Genomic DNA, 18,678 nt, shown 5'->3' with positions numbered 1-18,678 from the left:
GTGTGAGAAGCATGACTGAGATTCACACCGATAATTTGGGGAAAAGCGTAACAAGAGTGACACCAATAATTTGACTTCACCATCACAGGGCATCTTTTTACCACATAAAATGAAAATCCTGGAATCTTCCCCCATGCCCGTCTGCTTTTCTATGTCTCTTTCCCACTTTTTAAGACACCCCTTGAAATCTATCTCCTTGACCAGGCTTTTGATCACCTGTCCTAATATCTCTTGTGTAACTTTGTCAAATTTTATTTCATAATGCTCCTCTTGTGTAGACGCTTGGGTATTTTACTACATAAAAGGCACAATTACAAATGCGCGTTCTCATTGTTGTTACATACGTCTACTCATGAAGAGGTACAGCCACCACCACAATACTGGATCCCAAAAAGAGGCTCAAGAACAGGAACTTCCACCCAAAGTCAGGTCTTTTCCAGGTGGTTCCACCAGTTACCTGCCAAAGTTTTAAAACTGTCACCAATTGACTTCACCTGGACTTGTTTCATCCCACCGCTACCTAACCTAAATCTTTTTACTATCTAAACTTCACTTTCCCGATGCTGCTTTTACACAGCTTCCTAAGGCATGTCACAGTTCACAGCTTTACCCACACAAATTCTCAACCTCATATCATGCTTATGGTTACCAAACTGCAGTGGCTCATTACCTTCACAGGAAACCCACCCAGCAAAAATGCATACCAGAAATCCCAGGATCTGCTGCATGTATGTTTTCAAGCATTTAAAATAATGTTTGGAAAGTTTTGGGCAGCATTCACCAAAATCTTCCATAAGCAATCTTGGCCAATGAACTCCCTGCCAGAGGCACAGTCAGTTAATTATACTTCCTGTGCTCTGCTAATTGATTTAAAATTCTTTGCCTTAGCTTTCAAATCACATGGCAACCTTACCTATTACAGCTCTATTTCATTGCAAGCATGCACCCTCCATTCCTTCAATACCAACTTGTAGCTCTTCCCATGTTCCACAGTCAATGAGTATCGTTTCAATCATTTTACATTGCCTTTGGAAACCTCTCCCTGAACCTGTGCACATTGCCCTCTCCATCTCTATTTCAAAAGCACCCTAAGCACCCCCTGTTTTATTGTGATTTCCCAAGGGAAAAGGGATCCACAGTCTGTCACTTCGCAACAGATACTTTACAGAAGCTTCCCAAAAGTGGTTCAGATTTTGTGAATACTCTTTATGAACAGAGAAAGCAATCAATGGTGTTTATGATGGTGTGTGAACTGTGAACATCCATGCATGAACTGATTTTATTCTTTCAGACATTATTGGGCAATAATCTTTTACAGTTGCTGATGGTTATCATGTGTTTTAATTTAACTCAAAGCATATTTTAAATAGCACTTTTATTTTCCAGAGTCAGTACAAATTTGTATGTGAAGCCATCCTACGTGTGTATGAGGAAGGTTTAATTCGACCATTGGAAGCATGCCAGGATGCAAGTTAGTACCACTGTTGGAGAATTTTGACTAATTTCAATGGATTGAAACAAATATGGAAATGTAGTGCGCATCTCAGAGCTTGGCCAGCTTCACAAATCTAAAGGGAAACCTGCCTGATGATTGAGCACACCTGATTTCTGGCACTTTACACTGTTATTTAAAAGAGGAATATATCAGTGTCCCATCGTTCTAGAGGACTTTTTTTAAAAGGCACTATCTTTTACCATATTGTTTTGTATGTTTTCAAGTTACAAATTTTATTATTAGTCTCCAGTGTACCTTTTCAGCAAAGTACTAAGGCCTAGGTTGCACTTCCAAACTAACAAATTGACAGCAGTTAAGTTTAATCCACACAGACACAATGTGCAACAATGGGCTCATTTAAAGACTAAAAATGCAGTGTGCATTGTTTAATGGTTATGGTTAATGCTGCTAACTTTTTGTTTTTCATGTAATCATCTGATAGTTGTTGGTTTCAAACAGTTGCTTTCTGATTATTTAGGACTATTTATCATTTTGATTTCATCTCGTTCACAGATTAACCATGCCTCTTATTCCATGAAATCAGAACAGCTTGTACTGGAAAGCACTACAGTTTTCTTCTTTGTAGGACAATACAGTATAACTTTATAGAAAATGCAGACTCGTGTATAAATGTATGTATGCACACAAAGTGTAATTACATATTTGGCCCTTCTGATTAGGTTAAAATTTAATGAATTATTCATGCACTGTAAGTAAGTGTAATTAAGAAGTATAACAGTAATACTGCAATACAATTGATCCTTTATAAATCTTCATACAAAAAAGGATGTTTTAGTTGAGGGTCCAAATTTTGCATCACAGCTTTGACTTGGTATTCAGGCCTGTCTGTCCTCATAGGACATTATATTTTTAAACAGTGCTTTAAAAGGCCACAGAATGTAGCTCTGTATGTTTTCAGACTGAGGGGCAATGTCATGGATCCAGTTTCACCTACCCCTACAGAATTAATACAAAGCCACAGTGTATGAAACTTCTGGCACAAGGAGGGAACAGTGAATAGTAAGATGATTCAAATTGTCAAACATCACAATAGGTTTATTCAGGTTAAATTAAATATTTTGTAGATTATATTTTTGGATATTTAAAATGTGGCTGCAGGAGGCTGTGGGAAATCGATAATTCAGAATGACTTAAGAAGTGCTCCACTTCAGTGTTGCAGTGAGAGGCATTGATTGGCTGCTTGTCCTTCCAGTGTCTGTGTTTTTAGTTTATGGTACAATGCAGTCCATTTTGGTAGTAACAAGTTCAGTGCAATATAGTTTTATTAGCAAATATGTTGCAATGAATTTTGCATGTGATACCACATGCAAACTATTCCAAAGGTTGAAACGGTTCTTCATCTTTGTGCTGTAATTTTGTACAGCTTTACTTTACAATCACATTTAGTTGCATTAGTAACTTGGTTTTCTGTTGATTAATTCTGTTTGCAGTGGTTCTGTTGAGGGTAACACTGTTAAGAGATAAAACTCCTGTTCACATGTATAAGATAGGTTTTCCAAATTTGAATCTCACTTTCTGGTAGCCTATAATATGCAACATTGAAGGACATGTGAAGTGTTTCTAGCCAGGCTGAGCTCCTTCCTGAGTCAAAGAAGGGAGAACAGTGCTATGTAAATGGGATGCAGAAGAGTTGATGATAACATGTACCCTATCAAAACTGTTCCATGATACACTTTGTACAGGACTGGTAAAAGAAAAGCAATTACTTTCGTTGTTTCAGCAATTTTAAAATTTTATTCAATTTTTTTAAAAAAGTACTTGAATTGTAATTATTATACACATTAATAGAATAAAGCAGTATTGTTGCAAAAATATAATGGTTTCACTGTAGAATTAGTGCCAATTATAACAAACATTTGTTGACATGTCAACAAATAACTTCTAGTTACAGAGTAAAAGCCAAAGACATGCTGTACTGGAAACTTTTCACATAAATTTACACAAACTCGCAATTCATCATTTACTTTCTGAAAGGTCACAAAAACCAAAGTCTTTTTCTAACACTGCTCAGTGCTGACTCACACTTCCCAAAAGATCCTGTGCCAGGTTTTGCAATTTGAAGCAATAGAGTTTTGTGCAGTACAGTTCTTGTAATTTACGCTGTGTGTGGGGAGAGCATGATTTTGCAGGAATCTCTTATGTGCCCTTATCTTATTTCTTTTGCTTCATTATATATATATGTTATTTACTTGCATACTCTAAAATTGTTGAAACACAAATGCACAAGTGCCGCTGTGATGTTTCAGAAAGTGTGTGCGTAAATTGAGCAGTATGTTTGATTTGTAAAATGTAATTTACGTGATTTCAACACAGCCAATAGCCCTTAAGCTACAGCTGGTATGAAAGTTCCTCTACAAGCCCATCTGAAATTGGATGGAATAGTGGTGGTAAAGGGAAACAAGTTGTTTTGTGATTCACTGCCACCTGATTGCCCCAATCTGAATTCACTATTACTTCCCCTTCCTAGGATCATTGCTGGCCCCTCTTTCCCATTTATTGCATGCAAATGCTTACAGAGCCAGGTTCCTTTCTGCCCACCCTCAGTTCCCGCTGCTAATCCTGGGACTACCAAGTGTACCATGATGTTTGGCCTAGTGCAGCAGTAGGAATAAATCCAGATGCTCCCATTTGAGAGAGCGGCCATACTAGAGATTCCTCTTCCTTTGGTCATTTACTTGCTGAAGGCCTGAACCTCTGTCAATGTCACTAATTAATTAACCATCTTCAGGACTGTGTGGTCTGTTTAATGATGTCTCCTACTTCCTAAATTGTTGCACCAGTAATCTCTCTGGTTATAGGTGGAGATCCCATTGGGAAACTGCCATAAGTACCTACTCAATCCTCGACCCCAGAAATTTATCCAGAGTTGTGGTAGCAAATATGTTGCAATGAAGCCTCACCCCAATCCTTTATAGATAGGATCAGAAAAACTCAGCCAATGGTTTTTGATTCATTGTTTTTCCTAAGTCAAGTCATTTTCTGGATTCTGCATTCTTTTTTGCATTCCAATGACCTCTTGATCCTGATATTGTAATAAATTTTCAATATATCCTTCCCACAAGTTTAATGTCCTTCCTATAATGTGCGTATAGAGCTGCATGTCTTTCAATTGTGGGAAATCCCTCATCATTACATTGGAACAGGACTGGACCATTTATCCAACATATACTAAGATCACGGCTGATCTGTATGCTTCAACTCTCATTTCCCTTAGATAATAAAAATTTATCAATCTGACTCATGAAAATCTCAATTGACCTGACACTCATGTCGTTCTGGGGGGAGATTTCCACTACCTTGTGTGATAAAGGGTTTCCTAGTTTCATTTCTAAAAGGCCTTGTTTTAATTTTAATATTCTCCTCTTTTTGTTCTCAATTCACACACCAGAGAAAATAGTTTGCCTCTACATACCCTGTCAAATCTGTTCGTTTTAAAACCTCAATGTTGTCGCATTCTACCTGCTCAATTGAAAGCAAACCAAACCAAGTTCTGTACCTGTAGTCATAATTTAACCCTTGTAACATTCTGACAAAGCTACACTATACCCAACCAAGAATAATTTTATTTACTGAAGTTTGGTGTCTAAGACTGAACTTTCAAATTCATACAGGATCTGACTAAAGTTCTGCACAATTGAAGCATTACTTCCTCAGCTATCTTATTCCAGCTTATGGTTAAAGATCAATAACTTTTCAGGTGATTCCTTATTTTTGTATTCATTGCTCTTACAAATAAACCCCAATTTCCATTTGCCAATGTTTAGCTTTTTCTATCTGTACTCCCACCTTTAGTGATCCATGTTCCCCTCTAACTATTTTTATTCCTACAAGCTAATAAAAGCTAATCATTTAGCACATATTTGCTTCCCAGTGCTTTCTCCAAAATACACTGCATCTCATTTCTCTGCATTTCCTACTGTTCCACTAATACTTTTTTATATCTCTGCTGCTGTGTTTGCATTCCTCATTTTGCTACAGTTGCTAATTTGGCCTCATAAGCAAACTTCAATGTCATTCCTCTTATACCTATATTAAAATCATTTCAGTAAATAGAAAACAAAAGAGGTCTAAAAACTTCTCTGCATTCTCCGCCAAAAAAAAGTCTTATAATTTCTTGGTTTATCTATTCCTCTTCTGCAAAGTAAGGGTATAATATTTGTCAAACTCCAGCTTCTATTTCCAAAGATATTTGGAAAACTATATTTAGTGCTTTATCTATCTCTTTCACAACCTAATCCAAGATTCTGGGAGGCATGCAGTTTGGAAATAGTGTTCCCTGTTTTCAGTTTCAGTCACTTTTTAATGCAGTCATTTTGCTAACTTCATCATTTCTAAGATGATCATATTCAGCTTTCATTGTAACAAAAAAAAAGTCAATGCCATACTGTTTTCTAGGAATATCTACCAGTTTCTGAAGAACTAGAAACTGCTTCATTGAATTCTTGTCTGCTAACAGTAGTTCATGTTAGACCATTGGTTAATTGGGTGGCATGGTGGTACAGTGGATAGCACTGCTGCCTCACAGCACCAGGGACCCAGGTTCAATTCCAGGCTTGGATTGTGCAGAGTCTGCATGTTCTTCCCATGTCAGCATGGGTTTCTTCCAGGTGCTCCAGTTTCCTCCCACAGTCAGAAAGATATGCTGGTTAGGTGTATTGGTCATGCTAAATTGCCCTTCAGTGCTTCTGAACAGGCACCGGAGAGTGGCAACTAGGGAACTGTCACAGTAACTTCATTGCAGTGTTAATGTAAGCCCACTTGTGACACTAGTAAATCAACTTAATTTTAAATCTGACATTTAAAGCTCATGTAATTGGGAATAAATTATTAATATGGTTAGGGGATTGGTTGAACAGAGAGTAGAGATAGTGTGCGGTTACTCTAATTGGCAGGATATAATTAATGCGTCACGTAGAGATGTGTGTAGGGCCTCAACTGTTGGCTATTTATTAATAACTCAGATGCAGGATAGAGAGCCACATATTAAAGTTTGCCCACGAGACAAAGATAGTGTAGTCAGAAGCACAAAATTACAAATTTTTATTTTTACCCATTCATTAAATCTATGCCAAATAAATTTCAGTAGGGATCTAAAATAATGGATCTAAATGGAAAAATGGTGCATGGAAAGCACCGAGGTACAGAGATACTGAAAGGCCCATATACATCTTTAAAATGTTATAGGGTGGGTATAAAAGATCAGTTTTAAAAAGCTGGTAAAAGGCTGGTGTTTATATTTAGAAGACTAGAATATAAGCAAGCTATACAAAGCCATGGTTAGATGTGCCCTGTTGAGTCACCACATTGAACCATGGGAATCGGCCTTTGAGGAGTGGTCTTGCAATGATAGCTAGTCTCCAAGAATTACATTGTGAGGAGAGATTACCCAAACTAGGGTATATTAGGATGATTTGATCAAAGCTTTTGAGGTATAAATGGGAACATTTATACCTTCTGATAGGGTAGATAGGGGAAAACTGTTTCCAGTAGTTGGGAAGTCAAGAATAAGCATTGTCTAAAAATTAAGAGTCAAGCCTTTCAGAGGTGAAGTTAAGAAACATTTCTACATTTAAAGAGTGGAAGAAGTTTGGAAGTCTCTTCCACAAGGAACAGTTGACACTAGGTTAATCACTAATTTTAAATCTGACACTTCTGTTAACAAAAGGTATTAAGGAATGTGGAGCAAAGCTAATTTTATGAAGTCAGGTCACAGATCAGCTATGATCTCACTAAATGGCAGAGTTTGTTCAAGGGCTAAATGGAGAACTGTTCCTCTGTTCATCTAATTGGTCACATCATTTGTTAATGTCCTTTTCCTTGTGCATACATAAACTCTCTATTTCCCCATTACGTTGACTATCAGTCTCCATACATCTTCCCTCTTAGCAAAATGAGTGTGGTTAGAAAGTAGAATACTATTATTGCAGCAAAGCCCATGCACTTTTCATGAAGGAAATTGGATATTTTCTTGATACAAACAAATATTAAATGGAATAGAATAGAGGGTTAGATTAAGTAGCTCATACAAGAAAAGCACTATTGTAAACCCAGTGTATTTTTTTGGACTTGTAAGAGTGTGATAAATGGTAAATCAGAGATTGAGCTTTAAGATAGTTGGTAGGAGATTTTCAAAATATCTTCATTGCAGTGTTAATGTAAGGCTACTTGTGACACTAATAAATAAACTTTAATAAGAACCCCCTCAGAGCTGTTATTTTTGTTTGCAGTGACTTGTTCTATGCAGAATGCACTGCCTAAAAGGGTGGTGGAAACTGATTCCGTTGTAACTTTCAAAAAAAAATTGGATATATATTTGACATTTTTTCAGGCCAATGGGAAGTGGGACTAATTGAATAGCTCAGTGACACAGGTATGATGGGCCAGATAGCCCTCTTTCCTTAAGATCCTATCATCGGGCATGTATTTATATAACATTGCATTCTTACAAAAGGTTCATTTAAAATCTACATGTATTCACAACGTGTCTGGCCACTAAAATTACAACAAGCTTTTTAAAAGAAAACTTTCATATAAAGTAAGCCTCAAAGAGGACGATTAATTTTGAAAATGGATTAAGATCTTCAGGGCCTAGGTTGAACATTGCAAATACACTTATTTTCTGAAAACTAATCATCACAGCAACTAACTTGAGAACTGATTTTGCTATGGAGAGGTCTTTATAAATAACCAATATACTTCTGCATTATTTGAAAAGGAATAAGAGAAAATCGATATTGATTTTAACTTCATGATTGCATTGTACCAGTATAGCAACTATTCATGACTAATAGATAGATAAAATTGCATTCGACATGAGTCTAGGTACAGATTAGGTTTCCAATTTATTTCTGTCAGTTTAACCCTTCTGAACCACTTTTAGCAAGTAGCTTAGCTAGTGCTTATCTCCTAGTTTAAATCTCTGTAGTTGTGTGCATAAGGTAGTGAAGACTATCTGACACTATGGCTTCAATATTAAATCCCCTCCCACGCTTCCCCACAATGGATGGGAGTGTGGTAAACATTTTTTTAATGTGCAATATGACTCGCCCGAAAAAACGTTAACTGCATTTGAAACAAGAGTGTCCCATCATTGAAAGACATGAAATATTATTAACATATGTAAATAGGGCTCCAATAGCACATTGGGAGCCCAACTTAAATTGAATTGCCGCCACATGGATTTCCAAGAATTGGGAAATCCAACATAGAAAGAGTAGCAGTTCCAGAGTTTAAGTGCCTTTTGTAGCATTTTTGTAGGCCAGGATGAGCAGGCATGCTATCCCTTGTACCTTAAGAGATCTTTCAGCCTCTCATCTGATTACAGGCTGTCCCTTATTCCTGTCTTGCTTTTGACCTCCCTGTTCAAATTTGTGGCCTACCCCTTCCTGATTGATGGCGACAGTTCCCAAGGTTCTCGCCTGGAACCTCCTGTAATTGGTTTTCACACCTGGCATCTAGCTGTCCTGTCAATTTAGCCAGCTGCCAGGTGGTAAATTGCATAAAACTATGTTAATGAGGTCTTGCAATTAAATTTAGCAGAACCTTCAAATCCCTGGCCTTGATGGGTTTTTGGGTTGCTATTGACATGCCTAGAATTATTAGGGTCTAGATATAATGGAAAAGAGGCATAAAGTAGTTGTGGAACAAAAGTGACTTTTTTCAGACTCTTCCCCACTGCCTGCCACCCCGCCAAGCACTGCACAAACACCAGGTTGAAACCACAAGTGTGAAATATGAGTATCTGCCTTGCAATATTGCAGAGATTTGTGGCAGTGGTGTCAAAACAACTTATTTCTAAAGCAAAGATCGAAATCTCCAATATGCTTAGGCAAATTTTTAAATTTGACTTTTAAATTTTGTTTACTTGGCACAGAATTGAAACAGTCATCGAGACAGCTGGCCTTCACATCTGTATTCTTAATAAGTGTCCCCTTTGGATGTAAAATTTACCCCACAATCTGTAGCTGCAAAGTATAAAATTAATTTTAATTTCATTATCCACATGCAGCCAACCACCATTAAAAAAGCATATGTCAGACTAGTACAAAAAGCTGATCTCGTAACCTCTGTTGTCCGTAGTTGAACAGATATATAAGTCACGCATATTAGGTTATTGAAACTTAAGCGGAGGTGTAATTTGTAAGATAAATTTTACAATATTGGGCATGAAATGCTAAAAATTCCAATTTATAAATTGTTGACGTATACAGATTGCACTTGTACAATAAGAAGAAATAAAATGCATGAGAGCACAATTTGCATTTCCATTTTATGTGGAATGTATCCCATTCATAAAGAAACATTGACTTACCTTTCTCATTAAGACTAGTTTAATATGGGTGTTGCCTGTTCACAGTAAATCCTCCTCTTCCATAAGGTGCAATTTTCTGACTTTTCATTTCAATGGAGAGTTTTGCCCACCAGAAAGCACAGACTGAAAATTCAAATTTGTGCTTTGCTCATTTTACTAATTGTCTGCTTTGGCTCAGAGTTAGCATCTTGCCTCTAATCCAGAAGCTCATGGGCTCAAGCATACTCCAGAGACATTAACATATAATTGATGGGTTTCTGGTGAGCAAGGCTCCCCACTAGAAGTTCCAAATGAAACAAATTTATCCATGATGTAATTAAAACAGTACAACTTATCATTCAATGTATTAATAAATCGCATTCTTTCTTGTTTAACTAAAAAAAAAACATAATTTTGTGTTTAACTCCTGAGTTCTATGATGGCAAATGGTTACATTTTACCTTGGTAATGGAAGTAAATGGAAACATCATTAATTGAGCTCAAAGTTTAATTTAAATTTGTGTTTTAATTTACTCTTTGTATATGCAATAATAAAAATTGAATGGTTTAAGTATAGCATATGTTACAGTACTTTAAAATTTGGGACTTTCTGAACTTAAAATGCAAGGCACAAAATGTTATTTATTCACATGATAAAGCTTATACTAATTCTAAAATGTAACTGATTGGAAATCAAACTTGCACTGAAATGTCTGCCAGAGCTGTATTTTAGTTATGCAATAATATTAACATATACTGATTTGACACAGTGTCAGTCACCTACCCAACCTATTTGAAATTTAATTGAAAGTGCCAAGTACCATGGTAATTTGGTAATTAATTCTTCCAGCATATAAATGTGTTCAAAACATCAAGTTAAGTTTTTTTTTAACTGGCTTATTGCATAAAATTAAAATCTGAATTAACTTCAGCTGTGATTCTGCTATCAGTATACTTAAAACTAGTAAACCAGAGTGCTCTACTGGGTAATTTTGGGGATTTGACACCACTGTAAGCTTTCAAATCACTTTTAAAATAATCGCAGATGTCAATGTTTTGCATCAACATTGTCCATCGGTGCACTTTCAGTATCACACCATAAATGTAGAATTATTATAGTGTGTTAATATTTGTAAATGCATCTAGATTGGATCATTTAGAATTACTTATTCTGCTTTTTTGTGAGCTTTGTTTCCAATGTTCCATAATTGCCTAATGTAGGTTTTGCAAAAGAATAATTTGTGCTTTCAGTGAGACACTATTTTTCATGTATTTTGTGCCTTATTTTACTTTGACCAATGAGCAATATAGAACAAAATCTTTGTATGACATATTAAGAAATGCTTTTGGGAGAACCCTGAATATCATTTGGCAGATAGTTGTAAATTGAAAGCTAAAATCTCAAAACTAAATCAATTTAAACTTGATTTTTTATTTAATTTACTACAAGGTACTGGAATATGTCTAAAGTACAAATCTTTGAGGTTTCCCTAAAGTATTAATGGAAGTATTAAAGTACTGTTGATAATTAACTTCTCCTTTAATTTGTTTTTTCTTCATTCAGTATATTTGTTCTACATGTAACACTAACATTAATGGAATCAGATGCTGGTGTCTTTATTTGTGTACAGAGTGAACTGAACCAGAGTGAAGGCTCACTGGAGTATCACAATGTTTTTTGATAACAAAACCCAGTGAAATAATCACAATCATTTCTCAAATAGATCATAAAATTATCGTTGAACTGTATGCAGAGTACTGTTAGTTTTGTTTACTTGTAAGGATGGCCAATTTGTCACTTTTGCCTTTCTTGTTTATAAGAGAACAATAACCACTTTTATGTTTGTTAAACATAGTATCTATAACACTGGAACATCATATATTTTTCTTCAAAATGTTAAATTATCTGTTTTGGTTATTCTATTATATTGTACACTAAAATTTTAAATACTGTTCAGTACCTAATTGATTCTATTTTAATTTCTTCTGTTTTGTTTTGATGATGATAAGCACATTTTGTGCCACAGTAGTTTTTTCTTATCCTCACTGGGGATTTTTAAGCTATTGTAAGACATTGATATTCAAAATAATTGTGAATATTTTTTTAAAGTCTGAATTAGCATCTTAATGTGCTATTCTGAAAAATCATTAAATTGTAAATTGGTGTTAATACTTTCAACATTTAAATTATTAAGATACTTAGTAACTTTCCTGAATGAATGTAATAAAACAAAAAAAAATTGTTTTATTTTTGTAGCTTCACTTAAAGGTTAATGTTAGTATAGTAATTGTACTTATTTAGTCTGGAGTTGTTGGGAAACACACTTCAGCATGATCTGACTTCAAATCCTAGACATTTTTTGTTGGTAAATAAAGTGTCAGTATGATACAATAGTTACAATTAATTGGTACAATAAATAAAGTATTGTTTGTTTACTCCTTTAATGTCTTGTTTGAATATGTGTGTATATGACCTGCAGTAATATTTTTGAAGATGTGGCAATAGAACACATTGAAAATCAGAAGAGTTGGAAGATAAGAGAAATAACTTTAGATGCCTTTTACATTTCATTCCTATGGCAGGGAAACAATTATTTCAATGTCATGGTCAACAATCCATTCAACGGCTTCAGCTGACACAGGAACAGGAATGGACCATTCAGCCCAAGAAACTAATCCTTGCGGTAACTCACGGGCCACAGCCAACCAATGCAAGAATGACCCATTTATTCTTACTCTTTGTTTCCTGCCTGTTAGCCAAATCTTAGTCCATGCCAGTATATTGCCTCCTATCCGATGTGATTTTATTTTGCTAATCAACCTCATGTAGGGGACTTTACCAAATCCAAACATTCTAAGTTGATCATCTTTCCTTTGTCAATTTTGTTGTAACATTTTCAAAAGAACTCCAAGTTGTCAAACATGATTTCCATTTGTAAATTTTGACTATGCCAATCAGATCACAAGTGTCCAACTGTCCATTTATCACATTCTTTATAACAGATTCAAGCGTTTTCCATACTACTGATGTATGGCTAACAGGTCTGTAATCTCCTACTTTCTCACTCCCTCCCCTCTTAAAAAGTGGGGTGAAATTTGCCAAATTCCAATCTTCAGGAATCATTCCAGAATCTTTTGATAATTTTGAAAAATGGGCACTCAATCCACTATCTCTACAACAATCTCTTTCAACACTGTCGAACAACTTTCAGTCCCAGTAATTCTCCAATACAACCTTCTTATACCAATTTCCTTCAACTCCACATTCTCCCTTATCTTGAAAATACACCTGAGACATTTGCTGCATCTTCCTCAGTGAAGACAGATACAAAGAAATTATTTAGTTTCTTTGCCATTTATCTATTCTCCATGATGAATTCTCCTAATCGAATGGGATGCTGGCCTTCATAGCGAGGGGGATTGAATATAAAAGTAGGGAGGTCTTGCTGCAGCTGTATAGGGCATTGGTGAGGCCGCAGCTGGAGTACTGTGTGCAGTTTTGGGCGCCGCACCTGTGCACGGATATTTTGGCCCTGGAGGGAGTGCAGAGGAGGTTTACTAGGCTGATACCGGAGTTGAGGGGATTGAGCTATGAGGAGAGGCTGAATAAACTAGGCTTGTACTCGTTAGAGTTTAGAAGAATGAGGGGAGATCTCATTGAGACGTATAAGATGATGAATGGGATGGATAGGATAGAGGTGGAGAGACTCTTCCCGCTCAAAAAAGACAGTAGGACTAGGGGGCACAGCCTCAAGATAAAGGGGAGGCGGTTTAGAACGGAGTTGAGGAGGAACTTCTTCACTCAAAGGGTGGTGAATCTCTGGAATTCTCTGCCCGTTGAAGTGGTGGAGGCTGCCTCGCTAAATATTTTTAAGAAGCAGGTTGATGGGTTCTTGATAAGAGAGGGGATTAAGGGTTATGGGGAGAGGGCGGGAAAGTGGAACTGAGCCACGACAGATCAGCCATGATCTTATTGAATGGCGGGGCAGGCTCGAAGGGCTAGATGGCCTACTCCTGCTCCTATTTCTTATGTTCTTATGTTCTTATGTAATTCTGCCTATAATGGACCCCATATTTGTCTTAGCCAAACGCTTCCTCCTTACATACCTATAGAATTTTTGACAGTCTATTTTTATGTTTTTTGCTACATTGCATTGATATTTTATTCTCCCTCTTATAAGTTTCTTGGCCTCCCTTTGCTGTATTATTTTAAAAACCTCAATTTTACTACTGTTTCTGGCAACTTCATACACATTTATACAGCATAATTAAAGACTCCACACACCCCAGACATACTCTCCTCCATCTTTTTCTGATGGGAAAAGTGAGGTCACGTACCAACCAACTCGAGAACAGCTTCTTCCCTGCCTCTGTCAGACTTTTGAATGGACTTACCTTGCATTAAGTTGATCATTCTCTACACCCTAGATATGACTGTAATACTACATTCTGCACTCTCTTGTTTCCTTCTCTATGGACTCTTATTTAAATGATAAAAAAATTGCAGCATGCTGCTGTGCAGAGGGACCTGGGTGTCCTTGTGCAAGAATCTCAAGGAGGTGGTTTGCAGGTGCAGCAGTTAATTAAGAAGGCAAATGGAATTTTGTTCTTTATTGCCAGAGGGATGAAGTTTAAAAACAGTGAGGATATGTTCCAGCTGTATAAGGTGCTGGTCAAGCCACACTTAGAGTACTGTGTACAGTTTTGGTCTCCTTACTTGAGAAAGGATATACTGGCACTGGAGGGGGTGCAGAGGAGATTTACTAGGTTGATTCCGGAGTTGAGAGGATTTGCTTATGAGGAGAGACTGAGTAGACTGGGGCTATACTCATTGGAATTCAGAAGAATGAAGGGAAATCTTAGAGAAGCATATATGAAGGGAATAGATAAGACAGAAGCAGGGAAGTTGTTCTCATTGGCAGGTGAAGCTAGAACTAGGGGGCATAGACTCAAAATAAGGGGAAGCAGATTTAGGACTGAGTTGAGGAGGAACCTCTTCATACAAAGGGTTGTGAATCTGTGGAATTCCCTGCCCAGTGAAGCAGTTGAGGCTACCTCATTGAATGTTTTTAAGGCAAGGGTAGATAAATTTTTGAACAGTAAAGGAATTAAGGGTTATGGTGAGTGGGCGGGTAAGTGGAGCTGAGTCCACAAAAAGGTCAGCCATGATCTTGCTGAATGGTGCAGCAGGTTCGAGAGGCCAGAAGGCCTACTCCTGCTCCTAGTTTTTATGTTCTTACGAACAGTATGTTTTGTCCGTATAATGCACAAAAAACAATACTTTTCATTATTAATATATGTGACAAATCAAATCAAAAACATTTTCTTTTAATCTTATACAACCCTTAATTTCCTTTATCAGCCATGGTTGACTGTCTTTTTTGGGTTTATGCACTTTGAAGGAATGTGTATTTTGCAGTAAGCTAATTAATAGTTATTTGAAGACTATCCATTGCCTAGGCATAGTCACACCTTTTAATTATTTTCCCAATCAACTTCAACCAATTTGTGCCTCATGCATTCATAATTGCTTTTATTCAACTTTAATACTCTGCCTTCAGACCAAACGACCTTGCTTTCAAACATAAAATCCTATCATGATGTGGTCATTCATCCATAAAAATTCTTTCACAACTTGATCATGAATTAGCCCTTTGTCATTACATAATGCCCAACATTACTGTTCTAGAAACTCATCCCTAACACACTTCAGAAACTTGTCTTCACAGCATTAGATCACTTGGTTTAACCAAAGTGCAGAATGAAGTCACCAGTGATTACAGTATTACCCATGCCACACAGTTCTCTCATCTCCTGACTGGTATTATACCCCACATACCTTTACTATTAGGTGGCCTATAAGCAACTGCAACCAACGTCTGCTGCCCTTTGCTGTTTCTTAGCTCCATCCAAATAGATTTCACACACTGTTCTTCCGATCTGAGATCCTTTCTTACTTCTACACTGATTTTATCCCTTATTATCAATGCAATTGCACCTTCCTTATCTGACCGTCCTAAATGTTGAATATCCTTGCGTATTCAGTTCCAAGTCTTGGTCACCATGCAGCCATGTTTCTGTAATGGCAATTATACAATAACAATTTACCTTTACTGGTGCCGTTAGATCATACATCTTGTATACGGTAGGATGAGAGAAGAATTGGCGAATGTGGACTGGGAGAGCGCGTTGGAGGGAGGGTCTGTTGAGGAGCAGTGGAGGATCTTTAAGGAGATCTTTCTTGGTGCTCAACGGAAATTTATTCCGATGGTCAAAAAGGATAGTAGGAGGAGAGGTAATAAGCTGTGGATAACAAAGGAGATGAAGGAAAGTGTTAAACTAAAAGCAGAGGAATTTAGAGTAGCTAAGAGTAGTGGGCGAGAAGAGGATTGGGAGAGGTTTAAATGTCAACAAAGATTGACAAAGAAGTTGATAAGGAAGGGTAGGAGAAACTATGAAGCTGGGCTAGCGCTTAATATAAAAAAGGATAGCAAGAGTTTTTATAAATATATAAAAAGGAAGAGGCTGGCTAGGGTGAATGTTGGTCCTTTAGAGGATGAGAAAGGGGACCTAGTGGTAGGGGATGGGGATATGGCTAAGGTATTGAATAACTTTTTTGTTTCTGTCTTCACGGAGGAGGACGTGAATAATTTGCCGGGTGTTAGCGATGGAAAGGTGGTAGGACTGGAGGGTCTTAATGACATTACTGTTACTAGAAATGATCTTATTGAATGGCGGGGCAGGCTCGAAGGGCTGGATGGCCTACCCCTGCTCCTATTTCTTATGTTCTTATGTTCTTATGTTATGAATGCTTTGCGCATTCAGGTTGAATGCCCTTCGCTTTGTCAATTTGTTATCTGCATTTGATATATACTCTGCTTAGTTTCTGCTGCCTTCTACTCCCACACTACTTCCTGTTAGCAACTTCCTTCCAATTTGGGTCACCCCTCAGGTTCCCACCCCCCGGCAAGTTAGTTTAAACCCACCTCAATAGCATTTACAAATCTCCCTGTGAGTATAACAGTGCCAACTCCCTTAAGATGTAATCCATCCAGTTTATACAGATCCCACCTGCCCCAGTACTGGTCCCAATGCCTCCGAAATCTGATGCCTTCCCTTCCTCACCTTTTCTCCAGTTATGTATTTAATTGGGTGGCAGAATGGCACAGTAATTAGCACTGCTGTCTCACAGTACCAGGGACTGTGTGGAGTTTGCATATTCTCCTCGTGTCTGCATGGGTTTCCTCCGGGTGCTCTGGTTTCCTCCAACAGTCCAAAGATGTATGAGGTACGTGGATTAACCATGATAAAGTGCCCATTAATGACACTTTGACTGGATGTTAAGGATAAATATATGGGGTTATAGGGATAGGGCCTGGGTGGAATCATTATCAGAATAGGCTTGATGGGCCAAATGGCTCCTTCTGCACTGTAGGGATTCTGTGACCAAACCTCAGATTCCTCTGCTCACCAACATGTGGAATTGGATTCTGAGATTACTAAGCTTGAGGTTCTGCTTTTTAAGTTCCTTCATATCTCCCTGAAATATGCTTTCAGGATTTCACCGTCTTCCTACCTATGTCATTTGTACTAATGTAGACCATGACCTCTAATTGATCCCCCTCCCCCAAAGGATGTCTTGCAGCCATCCCATGATACTTTTGACCTGGCATCAGAGAGCAACACACCGTCCTGGAGTCATGTTTACTGCCGCAGAAACGCCTGTCTGATCCCTTGACTGGAATCCCCTGTCACTATTGCTCTTCTATTTTCTTCCTCCCCTGTGCAGATAGACTGCTCATAGCGCCACAGGCTATGCTCCGGCTGCATTCCACTGAGCAGCCATTGCCCTCCATCAGCTTCCAAAATGGAAAACTGATTAGCAAGCATGTTAGATCAGGCCTCCTGCTCCACCTGTTTAGCATTTCTTACCCATTCCCTCTCTGGCTGTACATTTCTAACCTGATGTGTGACCACCTCTCTAAATGTGCTATCCATGTAATCCTCTGCCTTGCGGATGCGTAACAGTGACTCCAGTTGTCGCTCAAGTTCCAAAACCTGGAGCTCAAGTTTGTGCAGCTGGTGACAATACAGATGTGTTTTTATAGGACGTATGACTTCACACATACCACAGGATATACGCTCCACTTGACCAAGCTGACCTGCATTCTGTAACATGACAACTATTTATTACACTTAGCTTAAGTAGAATGAGTAGAATAAATTATTAGTAACTCTACTACACTTATGCTAACTTTATCGGACTCTGTTTATTGTTTTATTTTGCTTTAACTTTACTTCCCTGTTCATGTTCCTTATTGAAATCCAAGTTCCCTGCTCCTCTCTCAGCCTCGCTTTTTCTTGCGCTCTTTAATCTTCCTGGCTCTGCTGTATGAATAGTTGGGATGCCAGCAGGAATGGATCTTTCTGGAGAGAGGTTCAATAAATGGGTGATGGTATGACTTGGATGGCCACAGTTACAATTTGAGCTGTTTCTCACGTTCTCCTGTGGACTAACTGATTATGTCTTCCCTGGAACATTCTCAAGTGGTTGAGAGTTGTTCAGATTTTCCAAAGAAGATTAGCATCTGAGATTTCACCTCTTGGCTCAGTGCAGCTTGCCGTTGGTGATGTTTGCAGTCAGCCAGGAAATGTGTCATCAAGAGATGGGGCAGTTGTCAGTTTGTAGGAGGCAGAGTGTGTCGTAGTAGGAACTATGGGGTTGCAGATGGATACATGAGCTGAAATTTTCCCATCTTGGGAATCATAGCAAGACAGAAAATTTGCCAAACCATTCAAAGGTTCGTTGAACTTGGGTGGGACTTCCTGGCCTTGGGATGAACATGGCCAGAGAATCCCAACTGTGGGGTTT

At 37.8% G+C, this 18,678-nt stretch overlaps 1 protein-coding gene across 6 annotated transcripts in view; it reads left to right on the top strand.

Moving 5' to 3' along the window:
- Positions 1 to 11,338, top strand: part of LOC145356100 (tyrosine-protein phosphatase non-receptor type 3-like) — a 189,628-nt gene extending 178,290 nt beyond the window's left edge. For 5 of the 6 annotated variants that reach the window (XM_080208707.1, XM_080208724.1, XM_080208716.1 and 2 more), the window contains one exon: positions 1,387 to 11,338. In XM_080208707.1, the coding sequence (XP_080064833.1) occupies positions 1,387 to 1,476 (90 nt within the window). In that variant the 3' untranslated portion in view covers positions 1,477 to 11,338. The remainder of the gene's footprint in view (positions 1 to 1,386) is intronic. The other variant, XM_080208739.1, reaches the window with a different exon arrangement.
- The last annotated feature ends 7,340 nt before the right edge of the window (positions 11,339 to 18,678 follow it).

The sequence above is a fragment of the Carcharhinus amblyrhynchos genome, chromosome 2 (assembly GCF_965287045.1).
Source record: "Carcharhinus amblyrhynchos chromosome 2, sCarAmb.v2.hapA, whole genome shotgun sequence".
NCBI lineage: Eukaryota > Metazoa > Chordata > Chondrichthyes > Carcharhiniformes > Carcharhinidae > Carcharhinus > Carcharhinus amblyrhynchos.
The sequence above is the reverse complement of the archived record's forward strand: the minus strand, read 5'-3'. Positions and strand labels throughout refer to the sequence as shown.